We start from the raw sequence: 16,289 nt of genomic DNA, 5'->3' as shown, positions 1-16,289 counted from the left end.
TGTTTCCCAAGCAGCCTCAAAATGTGTCTACACACCTCTGGTCCCTGCTCTGCCTTCCTCATTATCCTGCGCGTTCTTGGAGACCAAGGGGGGAGAGGAACTTGTCACAGCAGCAGAGGGAGACTTCCTGGATTTTTCAGCAGCCCCTTGACCCACCTACCTCCCTTTCTCTTCTTCTTCAGCCTTGGAGTCTGAACTGCTCCCTATCACAGGCTCTTCCTGCTCACTAAACCCTGTTGCCCCTTTAAGTTTCTGGAGAGTTTCTTCTCCCTCTGTTCTCTCCTTGGCATCCCATTACCTCTGGGGATTCAAGACCCTCTTGGGCTGTTAATGCTGTGAGCCCCTCCATCGTAGACTCAGGCTGCATATATGTGTGTGCATAAACCATATATCTTAAAGACACCACAGTCTCTGTTGTCCCTCATTCCAAGGAAACTGAACCCTGGGTAAGCTCCTGGAACCCCTGGAAATGGGGGAAATGAGGAAATACGTTTGCACTTTGATTATTACAGAATTAAGCATTTCCTTCTGTAAATAATAATAATAATAATAATAATAATAATAATAATAATAATAATAATAATAATGTTACTTTTTATAGGCCGATGTATGTAATGGTACCGCTGGTTTTTCCTGTTATGATCAGCTATTCTATTCTGTGTGGTTTTTTCCTATTGTGAATTCATGTATGATACGGTAATGGATTTTAGGCGTCTTAAAAGGTATGTTCCATTGAAAAGTAGTGCATGGGAGGCTTTTTCAACAGAGGTTGGGCGGCCATCTGCCAGGGATTCTTTAGCTGTGATTCCCACATTGCAAGGAGCCAGGACTAGGTGACCCTGGGGGTCTCTGCCAACGCTACAATTCTATGAACAGATGCCTGAGGGTCACATGTCTCACGCAGATCCTTTATTTGGCAGCTTTTACAACAGGCAATACCAATTTATGGGGGGAGCTCAGTCGTTGTGTGGGCCACATCGGTCCTCACCGTGACTCAGGCGATGGGCATCGTCTGCCAGGACAGCAAACACTTTGGTGAACTCCTCAAAAGTCAGTTGTCCGGTCTTGTCAACATCCGCCTTTTTGAAGAGATGTTTAATGTAGTCTGGACGGTTTCTGTTCTGTAAGGGAAGATGGGGAGAACTAGAAGAAACTTTGGTTGGCAAATGCTCCTCTGAGAACATCATGATCTGCCTCATTCTTTGACCTTAGGGGACCAGATATGGTTGGACTACAATTGCCATCATCCATCACCACTTTTTTTAAAAAACATGATATAGCTCTCAATGCAATTTTCCATTGATGACGGATTGCTGTTCTACAGCGCCCTCTGGTGTCACATTTTTATAACATATTTTAACGTTTTAACTGACCAGTGTAGATGATAATGATGATGATGATGATGATTTATTTATACCCCTCCCATCTGGCTGGGTTTTCCCTGCCACTCTGGGTGGCTCCCAACAAAACATTAATAATAATAATAATAATAATAATAATAATAATAATAATAATAATAATAATAACAGAAAGCGATAAAAAAGATCAAATATTAAAAACTTCCCTAAACGCGGCTGCCTTCAGATGTCTTCTAAAAGTCAGATAGTTGTTTATTTCCTTGACATCTGATGGAAGAGCGTTTCACAGGGAGGGCGCCACCACCGAGAAGGCCCTCTGCCTGGTTCCCTGTAACCTCACTTCTCGCAGTGAGGGATCTGCCAGAAGGCCCTTAGAGCTGGACCTCAGTGTCCGGGCTGAATGATGGGGGTGGAGACGCTCCTTCAAGTATACTGGATGATTAGCCCTGATTAGTCCTGTCAGTATTTTGCAGGAGGGATATAGGTGCATACTAAAAGCTGACCCGCCAGGCCTCCCCATTTGGCCCCACGTGGCCTTTTGGAGGAAGCTGTGCTCAGCATCCATCAAACTGACATCATACATAATGTGGGGCATTGGTGTGGCAGGGCAGGCTTCAAAGGAAGAATCGGGGATTTGAAGTGGGCCCCCAATAGTTCCTTGGGGGCTACAGTTTGGTTAAAGGTGATGAGTGTTGTTAGGGGACCCTCTTTGACTTAACAGTCCTCCCCTTTTCCTGGGGAACTCAGCAAAGACCAGGTATCATCTAACCTCTGCATAACCTTTGCGCAAGCAAATCGGGATGAACTCTCGGCAAACAGGTCATCCGGATGGGCCCAACATTACAAGATAGCTACCTGGCTCCCGGTTTTTGGCAAACATATTTGCACCACCACCAACACCATTTCCTTTGGCTTCACTCACACAGGCTGCCAGGAAAGTGGGAGCTTGGCTCTTGAGAAGCTCCGTCATGTCCTTGAGGCTCAAGAAATCATCCTTGCCTTCCCGAGGAGCGAATTGATGGTAGATGTTCACAATGATCTCGAGCGCCAATTCCAGAGTGCAGTGAGGCAAACTATCCGATGTGCTCGGAGCCTTGGGATGAGTAGCCGGAGAGTGGGAGTGGGAGTGGGTTGCCATCCTCTGCAATCTCTATCGACCTGGAAGAGGAAGGCATACCCATGAAAGGTGTTCATAATCATGGGCCTCTTTTCGGCCACCAAAGCTATGAAGAATTTAGGAAGCCACAAGCCAGCAGGATATTCCAGTTCAGCCACCAGAAGCAGCTAAGGATGTGTGAATACGTCCGTTCGGTTTCTCAATTCTCCAAATCGGGTCCTCCCTTCAAGAGGGCACATATTGAGGTGAGACCTGGCAACCAAGCCCTGTGTTGTTGTGGGTGGGTTTGATTGACAGCCACAACACCTAGTCGCTAGGTCCCTTGATGCAGGGTTCAATCCGGCCAATGGGATGCAAGCTAAACGGATCGAGGGACCTACAAATACCCATGCACGTGACCCTGAGTTTCCTCTTTTCGGCACATACATCGGAACACCCGCCCACCTCTCCCTACTTTTAGGGCTTGTGCGCTTGACCTTGCTATGCCGTCGTGTGTCATTGGGACAGGGGCACGGCAGGAATTTTTCCCACTTGGCTGATTGGCTGGTGCCATTTGGGTTTCGCCTGCCGCGTAGCAAATCGTCACAACTTGTAAAGTTGCGGATAGGTTCTGGTTCAGGTGATAGGGATGGGAGAACGGTCTCACCATCCCTATGTGATGGGTATTCCGTTAAAGGAATCCAGGGAGTCAATGGTTTGGTCAACCCCTGAGAGTTGGTTGTGCCCATGCCTGAGTCCAGGGGAACATTTGGGTGGCAGACAGAGCATGTCCCCGGCTTTCCGCTTATCCAGGTATTCACCCTTGGCTGATCTATGCTGGAACCCTGGGTCAGCACAACCTGCAGAGCAGGGAGCTAGTCGAACCAGAGCCTATGCAACCAATCACTTGCTGTAATCAATAAGGTTGTGGCCTAAATTCTGCCAAAAACCAAACCAAAATTTGAGTCTTGTCTGAATTTATTTGGGGTGAAGTTAAAAGGTCTGAATGCGCAAAAGACTATACATTGAAAATACTCTGATAGCACTTAGAACAGTCGTGGCTTTCTGCCCATCGCCCCTTGCAAAGAAAGAACCATGGCAATTGTAGATTGTTAAGGCTGAAAGCTTCTCCTTGTTCCTGTGTTTCAGTCAGGGATACGTTGCAGGGCTGTCGACACCCAGATGTTGGTGTACAAACAGCTGTGGAAGCTGCAGGGCCCTAGAGCAACATGTCCAGGCCCTTGGTTCCTCTCACAGAACTCTAGGTTAGGTAAAATCAGCAACAAACTCTCCAAAATTATAAAGACATCACAAAAGAGTCTGCAAAGAGTCTCTTTTATGGGGCAAGGAAACATTTGAGAAACTATTACTACTGTTATCATCATAATCGCCACCACATTTCTAACCCGCCCTTTACCACCAAGTTACAACCATTTAAAAGTTAAAAAAAAAAACAGTTAAATCAGATTGCAGGCACAGGAACAGGGTGGAACAAAACAAAAAAAACACCCTGGGTGTCAAAGGCCAGGTGAAGAAAGCTGTAAAGTTGTACAGTAACCCTGCAGGTGGGTAGCCGTGTTGGTCTGCCATAGTCAAAACAAAATCGAAAATTCTTTCTAGTAGCACCTTAGAGACCAACTGAGTTTGTTCCTGCAATTTAAACAGGGGTTATGTTCTGGGGATTACGCCTAAAGCCAAAATTGCATATAGTCAAAACACATTTGGTTCAATGGTGGTTGGGTTTGGCAAAGTCCCTTTTTGCCCACTTAAAAAAATATTCCCACAATAGGTTGTGGGCTTACTGGGAAGCGAAAAGCCAGATGCACCTCTGTGAGGAGGGAATTCCACAACTTTAGGGGCTGCCACAGAAAAGGCCCTCTCCTGGGGTACCACCACCCCAAACTTCTGAGGGAGATGGAGCTACCAAAAGGGTCATCTCTGCTCATTTTATCACCGGGGGGGGGGTGGTCTTTAAGGAGGAAGAGGGCCTTTCAGATATTTGGCGTCTAAGTCATTTAGGATTTTAAACACTAATGGGCGGGCCCTGAATTGGGCCCAGAAACAGACCATGCAACACTTTTAGAACAGACCTTATGCGACATCTAAAAGCAACTCCAGCCAGCGGCAGAGCTTATGCCCACGCTGCCCAGGGTGGGCGCGCTCCCAAGGGGGGGCGGGACACAGAGGGTGCCCTCCCAGGTGCGGGATAGCCGCTCTGGTGCATGGAGCGGCGCGCACACCCTGCAGCCGGGGGTGGAGCAAGCCGCCGATGGCGGACATTTGACACACTGCCCGCCCACAACTGCCATATGCAGGGGTAGGTAACCTAAGGCCCGTGGACCGGATGCGGCCCAATCGCCTTCTCAATCCGGCCCACGGACGGTCCAGGAATCAGTGTGTTTTTACATGAGTAGAATGTGTGGTTTTATTTAAAATGCATCTCTGGGTTATTTCTGGGGCATAGGAATTCATTCATTTCCCAGATAGATAGATAGATAGATAGATAGATAGATAGATAGATAGATAGAGATATATAGTCCAGCCCACCACATGGTCTGAGGGATGCTGGACCGGCCCACGGCTGAAGAAGGTCGCTGACCCCTGGCCAAATGTCACCCCCTCAGCGAAGACACCCAGGGCAGTCTGCCCCCCCCCCACGCACCCCCTTCCTCCGCCCCTGACTCCAGCCACTGCATTTTGGATCTGTGGAAGTTTTCTGAAACATTTCCAAGGGCAGCCCCATGTACCAGTTATTGCAGTCACTGCAGGACAGCTTTTGGCACAACACTTCTCTAAGGAGAGGGGTTATAAGAAAGAGACTCACCGTGTTTGCCAGGTGGTTCCTAGCTGTGGATGTGATGTAGGGCTCTCCTGACGCTGTTTATATATGCCTCCCCGAGTCTGGATTTCAGCGATGGTGATGAGACAAGAGTCAGCTGTTTATGAGGGAGTGATTGAGCGCCACCCAGGAATTACCATACAACCTGCTTCCTGCTGGGAAGTTATTAATCCTTACCAAATTCCATACGCGTCTGAAAACACCTTTCATTTTGTCACCTTCCACTCTTGTGAAATGACTAAGAGCCAACGTTGCCATGATTGCAGTTGTGTTTCTTATATCCATGCCTTCTAGCCTGCTCTGCAACAATCCAGGGAGGGCAGGAAGCCAGACGGAGAAAGTTAGCCTTCTTCTTTAGCTTCGCTGCCACCGCTAAACAGCCCTTTTAGCCTTCTTGGACTGGAACTGGCCCAACCTATTCCTAAGAGTGGTTTGAGCAGGATGACAACCAAGTGGGGGCTTAATAACAAGGCCCCAGGGCTAATATTTCCAAAACAAAATACGGTTGTGCTTTAAAGTCAGTGCTTTGTTGTTGTTGTTCAGTCGTTCAGTCGTGTCCGACTCTTCGTGACCCCGTGGACCAGAGCACGCCAGGCACGCCTATCCTTCACTGCCTCTCGCAGTTTGGCCAAACTCATGCCAGTCGCTTCGAGAACACTGTCCAACCATCTCGTCCTCTGTCGTCCCCTTCTCCTTGTGCCCTCCATCTTTCCCAACATCAGGGTCTTTTCCAGGGAGTCTTCTCTTCTCATGAGGTAGCCAAAGTACTGGAGCCTCAACTTCAGGATCTGTCCTTCTAGTGAGCACTCAGGGCCGCTTTCCTTCAGAATGGATAGGTTTGATCTTCTCGCAGTCCATGGGACTCTCAAGAGTCTCCTCCAGCACCATAATTCAAAAGCATCAATTCTTCGGCGATCAGCCTTCTTGATGCTCACTTTCTTTTTAAAAATGTTTGGGGTACTCTCGTTAAACACTCGCTTCCATCTGAGCAGGGCCGTCTTAACCATTGTCTTTAGTGGTGCACGGCGCCAGAGCACTGGGCTCCCAGGGGCGCCTAGCATTGGAGTCCGGGGTCGGGCGTTGGAGTCTGGTGAAGAGCCGACAAGTGGAGCGGAGCCCGTCCAAGCACTGTGGGCTCTTTTGCTGTGGGCTCTGCATGAGTTCGGGGCCAAGCGAGGCACTGAGGTGACCGGCCAGGTCCTCCCTGCGCACCTGGGATTGGCGTAGGGCTGTCAAGGGGCCAGCCCAGTGGCTTCCTTCACTGTTGGCGCCATGCTGAGAGAGGCTTTCTCTGGCTTCCAGCGAGACTCTGAGCCCCCACCCTGCCCCGAAAGGAGGAGGAGGAGGAGGAGGAGGAGGAGGAGACGAAGGTGGCTACAGATGGGGAAGAGCCAAGGACTGTGTCCCTCCCAGCCCCACATCCACTTTTGCTGCCTCCTGGGGAGGAGGAGGGGAGCCGTTTCTGTGATGTGGGCTGGATGAAGCATCGTCGCCAGCCATTTGTCTCCACCCTTCACCCCTTGCCTGCCACTTTTATATTCGGTATTTCTGATCATGCAACGCAGCCTTGCGATTTCATTTTGCAAAGGTCGCCTTCCTGGGGCAGGGATAATTAAAAGCAATATAAAGGTATAATTCCTGCAGCAATGATAATCCTATGCAAATGCACCTGAGAGTTAGCCCCATTGTATACACAGAGTCAGAGTTACTTCTGAGTAGTGCTGCAGGAAGGCATAGGATATGGGAGGGGGTGTTATGTTTTGCTTTGTATTATTTACAACTGAATTATTGGGAATATAGGAAGGCATTAATTGAATGCATTTTAGGTTTTTTTAGGAAGAATTCAACATGTAAACTTTTAACATTGTTATTCTTTGGTTATCGTTTGTTTTTTATTCAATGTTCTTTTTTTTCTTTTGTATAGATGTAATAAAGTAAATAAAATTTAATTTTTTAAAAAAAGGATATGGGAGGGGGTGTCTGTCTCTCTTCTCTCACTGCTACCTCTCCCCCCCCCCCCATTTCCAGTTTTACCTATTTATGCTAGTTGAAAGAAAGCTGGTGCAAATCATGCCAGTGTAAAGGGAGGAAAAGGGGCATGTGGATGGTGGGAAGTGAGATGATGATGATGATGATTATTATTATTATTATTATTATTATTATTATTATTAGAATTTATATACAGCCCTATACTCCAAGGTCTTGGGGCACTTCACTGAATAAAATCAAAATATAAAACCACAAAATACAGTCGTGCCTCGGGTTACGTATGCTTCGGGTTATGTACTTTTCAGGTTACAAACTCCAATAACCCGGAAGCGCAGCCCGGAGCGAGCACAATGCGCAGATGCACAGAAGCATTCTGTGCAGTTTGCGCATGCGGAAACCGCTACTTTCAGGTTTTTTGCATGCTTGTTCAGGATGCGTACTTTTCGGGTTACAAACTGTAACCCGGAACCAATTATGTACGCAACCCGGGGTACCACTGTACATAATAATAATAAAAAGCCACAACCCTAATAACCCCCCACTCCCAAAAACCACATTTTAAAAAGGCATAGAATCATCACAACATTTAAAGTAAGACAATTAACAAAGCCACTCGTTAGAAAGACCATGATCTCAGAAACGTCTGCAGGAATATTTATTGGCAACCAAATTGGCTGGGTGCCTTTCTGATACAGTTAAGCTGCATCCTAACTGTTTAATGGAGGGACGCGGGTGGCGCTGTGGGTTAAACCACAGAGCCTAGGGCTTGCCAATCAGAAGGTCGGTGGTTCAAATCCCTGCAATGGGGGGAGGTCCCGTTGCTCGGTCCCTGCTCCTGCCAACCTAGCAGTTCAAAAGCACGTCAAAGTGCAAGTAGATAAATAGGTACCGCTCCGGCAGGAAGGTAAACGGCGGTTCCGTGCGCTGCTCTGGTTCACCAGAAGCGGCTTAGTCATGCGTTTACCTTCCCGCCAGAGCAGTACCTATTTATCTACTTGCACTTGGACGCGCTTTCGAACTGCTAGGTTGGCAGGAGCAGGGACCGAGCAACGGGAGCTCTTCTGATCGGCAAGTCCTAGGCTCTGTGATTTAGAATGGTATAGTTTCTGTAAAATATGCAGGGATTTATGATATGTAAAATGAACCATGGAAAGAGAAGAAGGGAAGTCATTGATATTTTAAGGATGTAAAAATGAGTACTTTAAATTGTAAAACAGACCATTTAATTAAAATGATAGACAGGTAGATGATAGATTAGATAGATAGATGATAGATAGATGATAGATAGATGATAGATAGATAGATAGATAGATAGATAGAAGAGATCCTGGGGGGTCACCAAGTCCAATCCCCTGCAATGCCAGAATCCCTACACGCTGTCCCCCATCCAATCCATACCAGACCCTGCTTAGCATTGCAGAGGTGTTGGCTGTCTTATTCCTGCACTGTTAGGAGGGAGTGATAGAGGAGCACACGATATTCTAAAATAAGTCGTTTCATCTGTTGTTTCTTACAGGAACAAAATTGTTAAGAAACTAAGAACATAAGAACAACCCTGCTGGATCAGGCCCAAGGCCTACCTAGACTAGCATCCTGGACTCACAGTGGCCAACCAGAAGCCTATGGGAAACCTGCAAGCAGGACATGAGTGTGTGGATATGGCTACTGTCTCTAGTAGCAATGGAAAAGCAGGGTTACATTGGATACTAACAATAAAGCATAGGAACAGCCAGGGTGGACCAAGTCAACGGGTCATCATAGATCAGCATCCTGTTCTCACAGTGGCCAGTCAGATGCCCATTGTGAGAAACCCACAAGCAAGACCTGAAAGTAACAGCAAATCTTTCCACTTGCAGTTTGCAGCAACTGGGATTCATAGTGGTTTTTTTGCATATCACTCAGCAGTGGAAGAACATGTTGCGGGGGGAGGGGGATGCCCCAGATTTGGAATAGAAAATGTTGGAGGGTATGTCTTTGCACCAACTCAAGACCTACAGTCCTGCACGTCAGATTTGGGCAAAGGTTTTTCACAACAAAACACCCCTGCCACCTTCAGTTGTGGAGACCCCAATGAGTGTTAGGATTCTTTTCCCATGCTCGCAGTCATGGGATTGTTTTTTTTTTTATCACATGACGGTGTATGTTTTCATTCCACGCTGTTGGAAGTGACGGAGACAGGATGTTTGTATTGCTGTGTTTCAGTGATGTGGGACTTTTTGTCCTGTGTTCTTTCTCTTTGCTGTTCGATGCTGATGAGGAAGGAGCTGAGTCAGAAGGCTCCGAGTGTATTATATGTAAATAAAGTAGTTTAGCCAATATTACCGCGCTACTGAGTCTGGTGCTGGAGGGGACTCTTGAGAGTCCCATGGACTGCGAGAAGATCAAACCTATCCATTCTGAAGGAAATCAGCCCTGAATGCTCACTGGAAGGACAGATCCTGAAGCTGAGGCCCCAATACTTTGGCCACCTCGTGAGAAGAGAAGACTCCCTGGAAAAGACCCTGGTGTTGGGAAAGATGGAGGGCACAAGGAGAAGGGGACGACAGAGGACGAGATGGTTGGACAGTGTTCTCGAAGCGACTAGCATGAGTTTGGCCAAACTGCGGGAGGCAGTGGAAGACAGGAGTGCCTGGCGTGCTCTGGTCCATAGGGTCACGAAGAGTCAGACATGACTAAATGACTAAACAACAACAACCGAGTCTGCCAATACTCTGCAGAATCCTGAAGCGTGCTGATGCCTCTTGTGGTATCAGTTGCTGTGATGTTTGGGCTGGAGAAAGACTTTGAGTCTCCCAAAAGAATGACCAGGAGGGAGAGAACATGCCAGCTGGGCATGTTTCTCTGCCAGGTTCCTACTCGCGTGTAGGACACTCCTGACAATGAGATGCTAACATTTCCCTTGCCATGATACATAGGAGCCCACTCCCAGGGGCCGAGGTTCCATTCAACCTCTGCAATAAAATATTTGAAGGGATGGGAGGGGGTAATGTTGGTGGGCGTTCAAATGGTGTTTGTGATCGATTATGCAGGGTGGGGCTTACCTGGGCACCCTCAATATTTTGTTTAAGGTGGCAGCCCTGCCACAATAGCATATCGCTTGGCGGTGATTTGTTGCACTATCCACAAGTTGCCATGTGCCTTTAGAAACCATATTTCATTTTCTGGCACGTTTCTGTACATCGTCAAGTTCCGCCATTCTCCAGAAAATGGCAAATTGTTGTGGACATGTGGGGAGCTGGACTTGAGATGGGGGAAACGAATAACCAAAGGAAATGGAAGTAGACAGATTGGCCCACCCATCCCTTGGCAAAATCCCATTAGCAAGAAGGTGGTGAGCTCAGTTGTACGGGAAGCATTCCAGGTTCCCAAAGTTCCCAAACTTGTTCTACCAAGGGTTTTGCAATCCACTGTTGAAAAGCGTTTGGTTCCAATACACAGAGAAGCACCCGTGTTGTTGAAATGTGGTATCAGGAAGGAGAATGAATGAAACAGCCACCTCAAAAGTCCTCATCTATGTCCTGAATCACTCACTGGAACTTTGAGAAGACTGATTCATCTTCAATCAGCTTTGGCAATTATTTCCCGTCACTAGGGAGTCTTGCAACAGCCTTCGCCTCAATTTCCCAACCATGAACTTAGCAGAGTCAGAGCCTTGACGCACCTAGATCAGTAGCATCAACACAGATTGGCAGCAACTCTCCATGGTTTTGGGCAGAGCCATTCCCAACCCAGCTGGAGATGCCAGGCATTCGACGCCCGGCCTTTGTCCATGCAGAGAGGGCTCTACCAATGAGCTGTAGCCCTTTGTCAAACAAGCACATTTCCAAAATGCAGTCACAAACTAGACACCTTTGTGGGGGCATAACTAGCCATTCAAAGGAAGGAGGGGCTCTTTGTTGTATTACAGAATTGTAGAGTTGGAAGGGAGCCTGAGGATATCTAGGCCAGGCATGTCCGACTTCAAGTAGGCTGTGATCTACTATCCAGTATCAAAAACTGGCGGTGATCTACCACACTCTCCCATTGTCATTCTTCAACTTCTTCACTTTAGGGTCAAGGGATTTAAGGCGTTGATGGTGGCCAGAGAATCCCCCTCTCTTTCCTTAGCATGGATTCGCAGTCGATTCCATCACCTTCTTCCTCATATTGCCCATATGTTTACATTGCAATTATTACAAAATTAAGTATTTCCTTCTGTTTTTTTAAAAAAAGATTTTACATTTTATAGACTAATGTGTGTTGCGGTATAGCTGCTTTTTCCTGTTGTTGTTGTTTTCCTGTTATGAATTCAAGTATGTTATGGTAACAATTTTTTGTTTTTTAAAAGGTACGTTCCAATGAAAAGTGGTGGGATTCCCCAATCATGGGTGGTTTTTCAACAGAGATTGGACGACCATCTGCCAAGGATTCTTTAGCTGTGATTTCTACATTGTGAGGGGCTGGACTACATGATTCTTGGGGTCCCTTCCAACACTACAATTCTATAAACAGATGCTTTAGGGTCCCATATCTCATGCAGATCCTTTGTTTGGTAGCTCTTATAATCAGCAACACAAAGACCAATTTATTCTGTGACGCTTTCCTTTCAGGGGTGACGTGGGGAGCCCAGGTTCTCAGCTGGGGCACATCAGTCCTCACCGTTCGTTAGAAGAAGAAGAGTTTGGATTTGATATCCCGCTTTATCACTACCCGAAGGAGTCTCAAAGCAGCTAACATTCTCCTTTCCCTTCCTCCCCCACAACAAACCCTCTGTGAGGTGAGTGGGGCTGAGAGACTTCAAAGAAGTGGGACTAGCCCAAGGTCACCCAGCAGCTGGATGTGGAGGAGCGGAGACTCGAACCCGGTTCACCAGATTACAAGTCTACCACTCTTAACCACTACACCACACTGGCAAAAGGTATCATTTGTCAGGAGAGCTAGCACTCTCACAAAGTTGTCAGATGGCAGTTGTCCATCACTGTTAACATCCACCTCTTCGAAGAGCTTATTTGTGACGTCTGGATAGTCTCTGTTCTGTAAATGAGGATGGGGAGAATTAGATGAAACTTTGGTTGGCAAACGCTCCTCTGCAAACGTAACAATCTGCCTTATTCTTTGACCTTGGGGGACCAGATACAGTTGCCATCATCATCACCAACACCATTTCCTGACACAAGAGTCAAGTCATTAGTCCATCTAGCTCAGTATTGTGGACACTGACTGGCAGCAGCTCTCCAGGATTTTCAAGCAAGGGGTCTCTCTCTCCCAGCCCTACATGGGGATGCCAGGGATCGAACCTGAGACCTTCTGCGTGTGCCAAACAACAGCCCTTCTCTAGTTCCTGCTTGCACTGGTTCCACCCACTGGCCCATGGCCCCCCAAAAGCTCACTAAGGAGGGAATGTGGCCCTTGGGCTGAAAAAAAAGGTTCTCCAGCCTTCTACTCGCCATGAACCTGAAACTCAAGCAATTGTACTATGTTTCACAACACCACTAAGACTTCAGGGACGTTGTGAGTTGATCATAAAGGCAAACTTCTTTTCATTTTTATTTGTTCCAAGCCAGCGTCTGGTATCTGCCCTGTCCTTCCTGTTATTGAGGTTCCTTTAACTGATATGCAAATCCTCCATTGATATGCCAAGCAAGTTGTTCTGTGGCCCCATTTACACAATCCTGGTTACCGGATTTGACAAGCAATAGCTGGCTTTTCCAAGGCTTGCAAGCTGGCCAGAGTTATTAATCGTGGGTGGATGGGTGTCGCTCCTCTCTGTGTTTTCATGCCCCCAAATGTTGGGTGTTCTCATAATGGAGCATGTTGAGCCAGCCACAATACTAATGTTTACTAATTTAGACATAAGTGCGTAAGAAGATGCTGCTGGATCAGGCCAATGGCCCATCAAGTCCAGCGTCCTGTTCTTTGGAAATTACAGGAATTACTGACGCTTGAGGAGTGGCAGTCAAAGATGGTGGAATATGCGGAACTTGCAAAACTGAAACCAGGACGACGCAAAATTCCAAAGGGATCGGAGTAAATTTGTTGATTATAAAAGATTGAATCGTGGAAGTCTGAAGACACTAGCGGATTGGAACAACCGTACGACATAGCGTAATGGATTTAAGTAAGGAACTGTGCGATCAGATTGGACTAGAAAGCTTGCTTACATGAGGGAGGGAAGTCGTAGCTCGGCAGAGCAGGGGTATATTTGTATGTATGCACTTGTATGTTTTTTGATTGAGTTCATTTGTTTAATTGGAAAACATAATAAAAATTATTTGAGTCCAGCATCCTGTTCTCACAGTGGCCAACCCAGATGCCCCAATGGGAACCGACAAGCAAGACCCGAGCACAAGAGTCCTCTCCCCTCCCGTAGTTGCCAGCAACCGGTATTCAGAATCATTGCTTCCACCAATCTTGGAGGCAAAGCAGAGCCATCGTGGTTAGTAGGTATTGGTAGCCCTAAATCACATGGCGTTAAGTGAATTGAACTCTCTATTAAAAGGAACAAGGCTGCTCAGCCCAGGCCTGGTGAGAGCACATCAATTCGTCCCAGGAGATCTTGTGGGGGTCTCTGCCTTCCCATAGCTGCCTAATTCACCTCCTCCCCCAAGTACTTCCCAAGCAATCTGAGACTCCATCGCCATGTCTGTCTCTGCTCCACCCTCTGCATACCTCTTCTGGTCCTGGGAGACCGGAGGGAAGGGAGCAGGTCACAGCCGGAGGGGGAGATGACTTGGCTTCTTCACCATCCTGACTCATTGCTGCCTCTTGGCCCCCCTCCTCTCCAACTTCCACCTCTGCCTCTGATTCTGAACTGCTCTCTGCCACAGCCTCTTCCCACACACTAAACCAGACGTCTCCAAACTTAGGCCTGTGCGCCGGATATGGCCCGAGGGACTCATTCATCTGGCCTGCAGCAACTCCCACCGCACATGCACAAGCGGTTATTTCCGGTGCACATCCGGGTCAGAGGAGGCCCGTGCACATGCGCACAAGCTACTTCCGGTGCTCCTCCGACCCAGAAGTGTGCCGGAAATAATGTATGCACACGCATATGGGCGCGCGCTCCCCCACCCTCTGGCCCGCTGCGCGATCAGTGCTAGATACACCGGCCTGAGGCACAGTACGTTTGCTGACCCCTGCACTAAACCCTGTCACCTCTTCATCTTCTGACTCCTCTTCCCAGTCTTCTCCCTCTGACCACCCATGGTCTTCCCACCACTCATCCACAGGCTCTGGGCCTTCTTCCCTTGGGGGTTCTCCAGCGGGTGCCCCCCGCTACTTCTCTGCATCCAGCCGGTCCATGACACCATCCCAATTGGTGACCAATTGACAACATGTGTGAAGGGCACTCAAATTGCAATGCAGCAGGAAGTTCAGCTCTGTACGGGGGTGTCTGAATAGGGACAATGGTCTCCTTTCCCATTGCAGCTTTTCGTTTTATTTGATTTGATATATTTAACAAAATGGGCATATACCACTTGATGGTAGTAAGCCAAATGTGCTCTTTACCTGGCTTATTTAGCAGAGGGGGCCCTGGCTGATTAGGTTCAGAGTGTGGTTAACGCTTTGTTATTTGAAGGGTTAGTAGGGTGCTGTGGTCTAAACCACTGAGCTTCTTGGGCTGGCCGATCAGAAGGTTGGCGGTTCAAATCCCCGTGACGGGGTGAGCTCCCGTTGCTCTGTCCCAGCTCCTGCCAACCTAGCAGTTCGAAAGCACACCAGTGCAAGTAGATAAATAGGTGCCACTGCGGCAGGAAGGTAAATGGCGTTTCCGTGCACTCTGGTTTCCATCACGGTATCCCGTTGCAGTTTAGTCCTGCTGCTGGCCACATGACCCAGAAAGCTGTCTGTGGACAAACGCCGGCTCCCTCGGCCTGAAAGAGAGATGAGCGCCGCATCTGGACTTAACCTTCCAGAGGTCCTTTACATTTACCTTTACTTTTGCTCCTTGAGAAGCTAGCTCTGGACCCTTGGGATTGGAATAACTATTGACCAGTTACTCCTGCTTGCTCCATTTGGGCTGTGAGTGCTGGACGACCGTGCTCCCTGCCTTGCAAGCCTTTCCCCACCTAGCCCCCGTGGTTAGAAGTACCTTCTACCATCGGCAGTCGGTATGAGAGCTGCGCCAATCGATGGACCACAAAAGCTTGGCCACAGTAGTTTGTGTGCATTGGTTGCTTCAAGGCTGGATTACTGCAATGCGCTTTGTGTGGGGAGTCCCTTGCACTCGATCCAGAAGCTGCAGCTGCTGCAGGATAGCTCAGTCGGCAGAGCGTGAGACTCTTAATCTCAGGGTCATGGGTTTGACCCCCACATTGGGCAAAAGATTCCTGCATTGCAGGGGGTTGGACTAGATGACCCTGGGGTCCTTTCCAACTCTACCCTTCTATGATTCTATGACTGCTAACAGGAGTAAGATCTTGTCAGCATATTAGACCTGTGCTCAGAGATCTGCACTGGTTGCCCATTTGCTATAGGACCAAGCTCAAGCTGTTTCTATTTGTGTTTCAAGCCCTGTACAACCTGGGACCAGTTTACCTGTGAGATCGCCTTTCCCCAGTTATGCCCACACAACTCCTTTGATCTGTGGAACTGGCATTGTTACATAAGACCCATTCCACATTTGTAAGAAACCAATCTTTTGGTGCGGCAGCGCCTACAACTTTGGAACTCCCTGCCTCTTGATATCGGGCTGTCCTCTTTTTGGAGCCTGCCAAAATCATTTTTGCTTAGACAAGTCCACCTAGACATGTAGAATGTCACTGCATGTTCACCTGTTTGCTGTTTATTGCTCATTTTATTTATGGTTTTAACTGATTTTTACCAATAATCCTACTGTTGTATTCTCTTTGCAAACCGCTTTGAAGGTTGGGAACCAGGCAGAGGGCATTCTCGGTAGTGGCGCCCGCCCTGTGGAACATCCTCCCACCAGATGTCAAACGAATAAACAACTACCAGACTTTGAGGAGACATCTGGCAAGGCAGACCTGTTTAGAGAAGCTTTTAATATCTGAAGGACTATTATGTT

The 16,289-nt window shown here is 47.8% G+C and overlaps 1 protein-coding gene across 1 annotated transcript; it reads right to left on the bottom strand.

Annotated features, from left to right (window-relative positions):
• Positions 1 to 894: 894 nt before the first annotated feature.
• Positions 895 to 5,354, bottom strand: LOC117061942 (protein S100-A7-like). Its single transcript, XM_033174941.1, has 3 exons — positions 5,279 to 5,354; positions 2,281 to 2,516; positions 895 to 1,121 (listed from the first exon to the last, which is right to left on the bottom strand). The coding sequence occupies exons 2-3, from the start codon at positions 2,494 to 2,496 to the stop codon at positions 957 to 959; spliced, it is 381 nt and encodes a 126-aa protein (XP_033030832.1). The 5' UTR covers positions 2,497 to 2,516; positions 5,279 to 5,354; the 3' UTR covers positions 895 to 956.
• Between the last annotated feature and the right edge of the window lie 10,935 nt (positions 5,355 to 16,289).

The sequence above is a fragment of the Lacerta agilis genome, chromosome 17 (assembly GCF_009819535.1).
Source record: "Lacerta agilis isolate rLacAgi1 chromosome 17, rLacAgi1.pri, whole genome shotgun sequence".
Classification (NCBI taxonomy): Eukaryota; Metazoa; Chordata; class Lepidosauria; order Squamata; family Lacertidae; genus Lacerta; species Lacerta agilis.
Note: the sequence above shows the minus strand (reverse complement) of the source record. Positions and strands in the feature narration are given on the sequence as shown.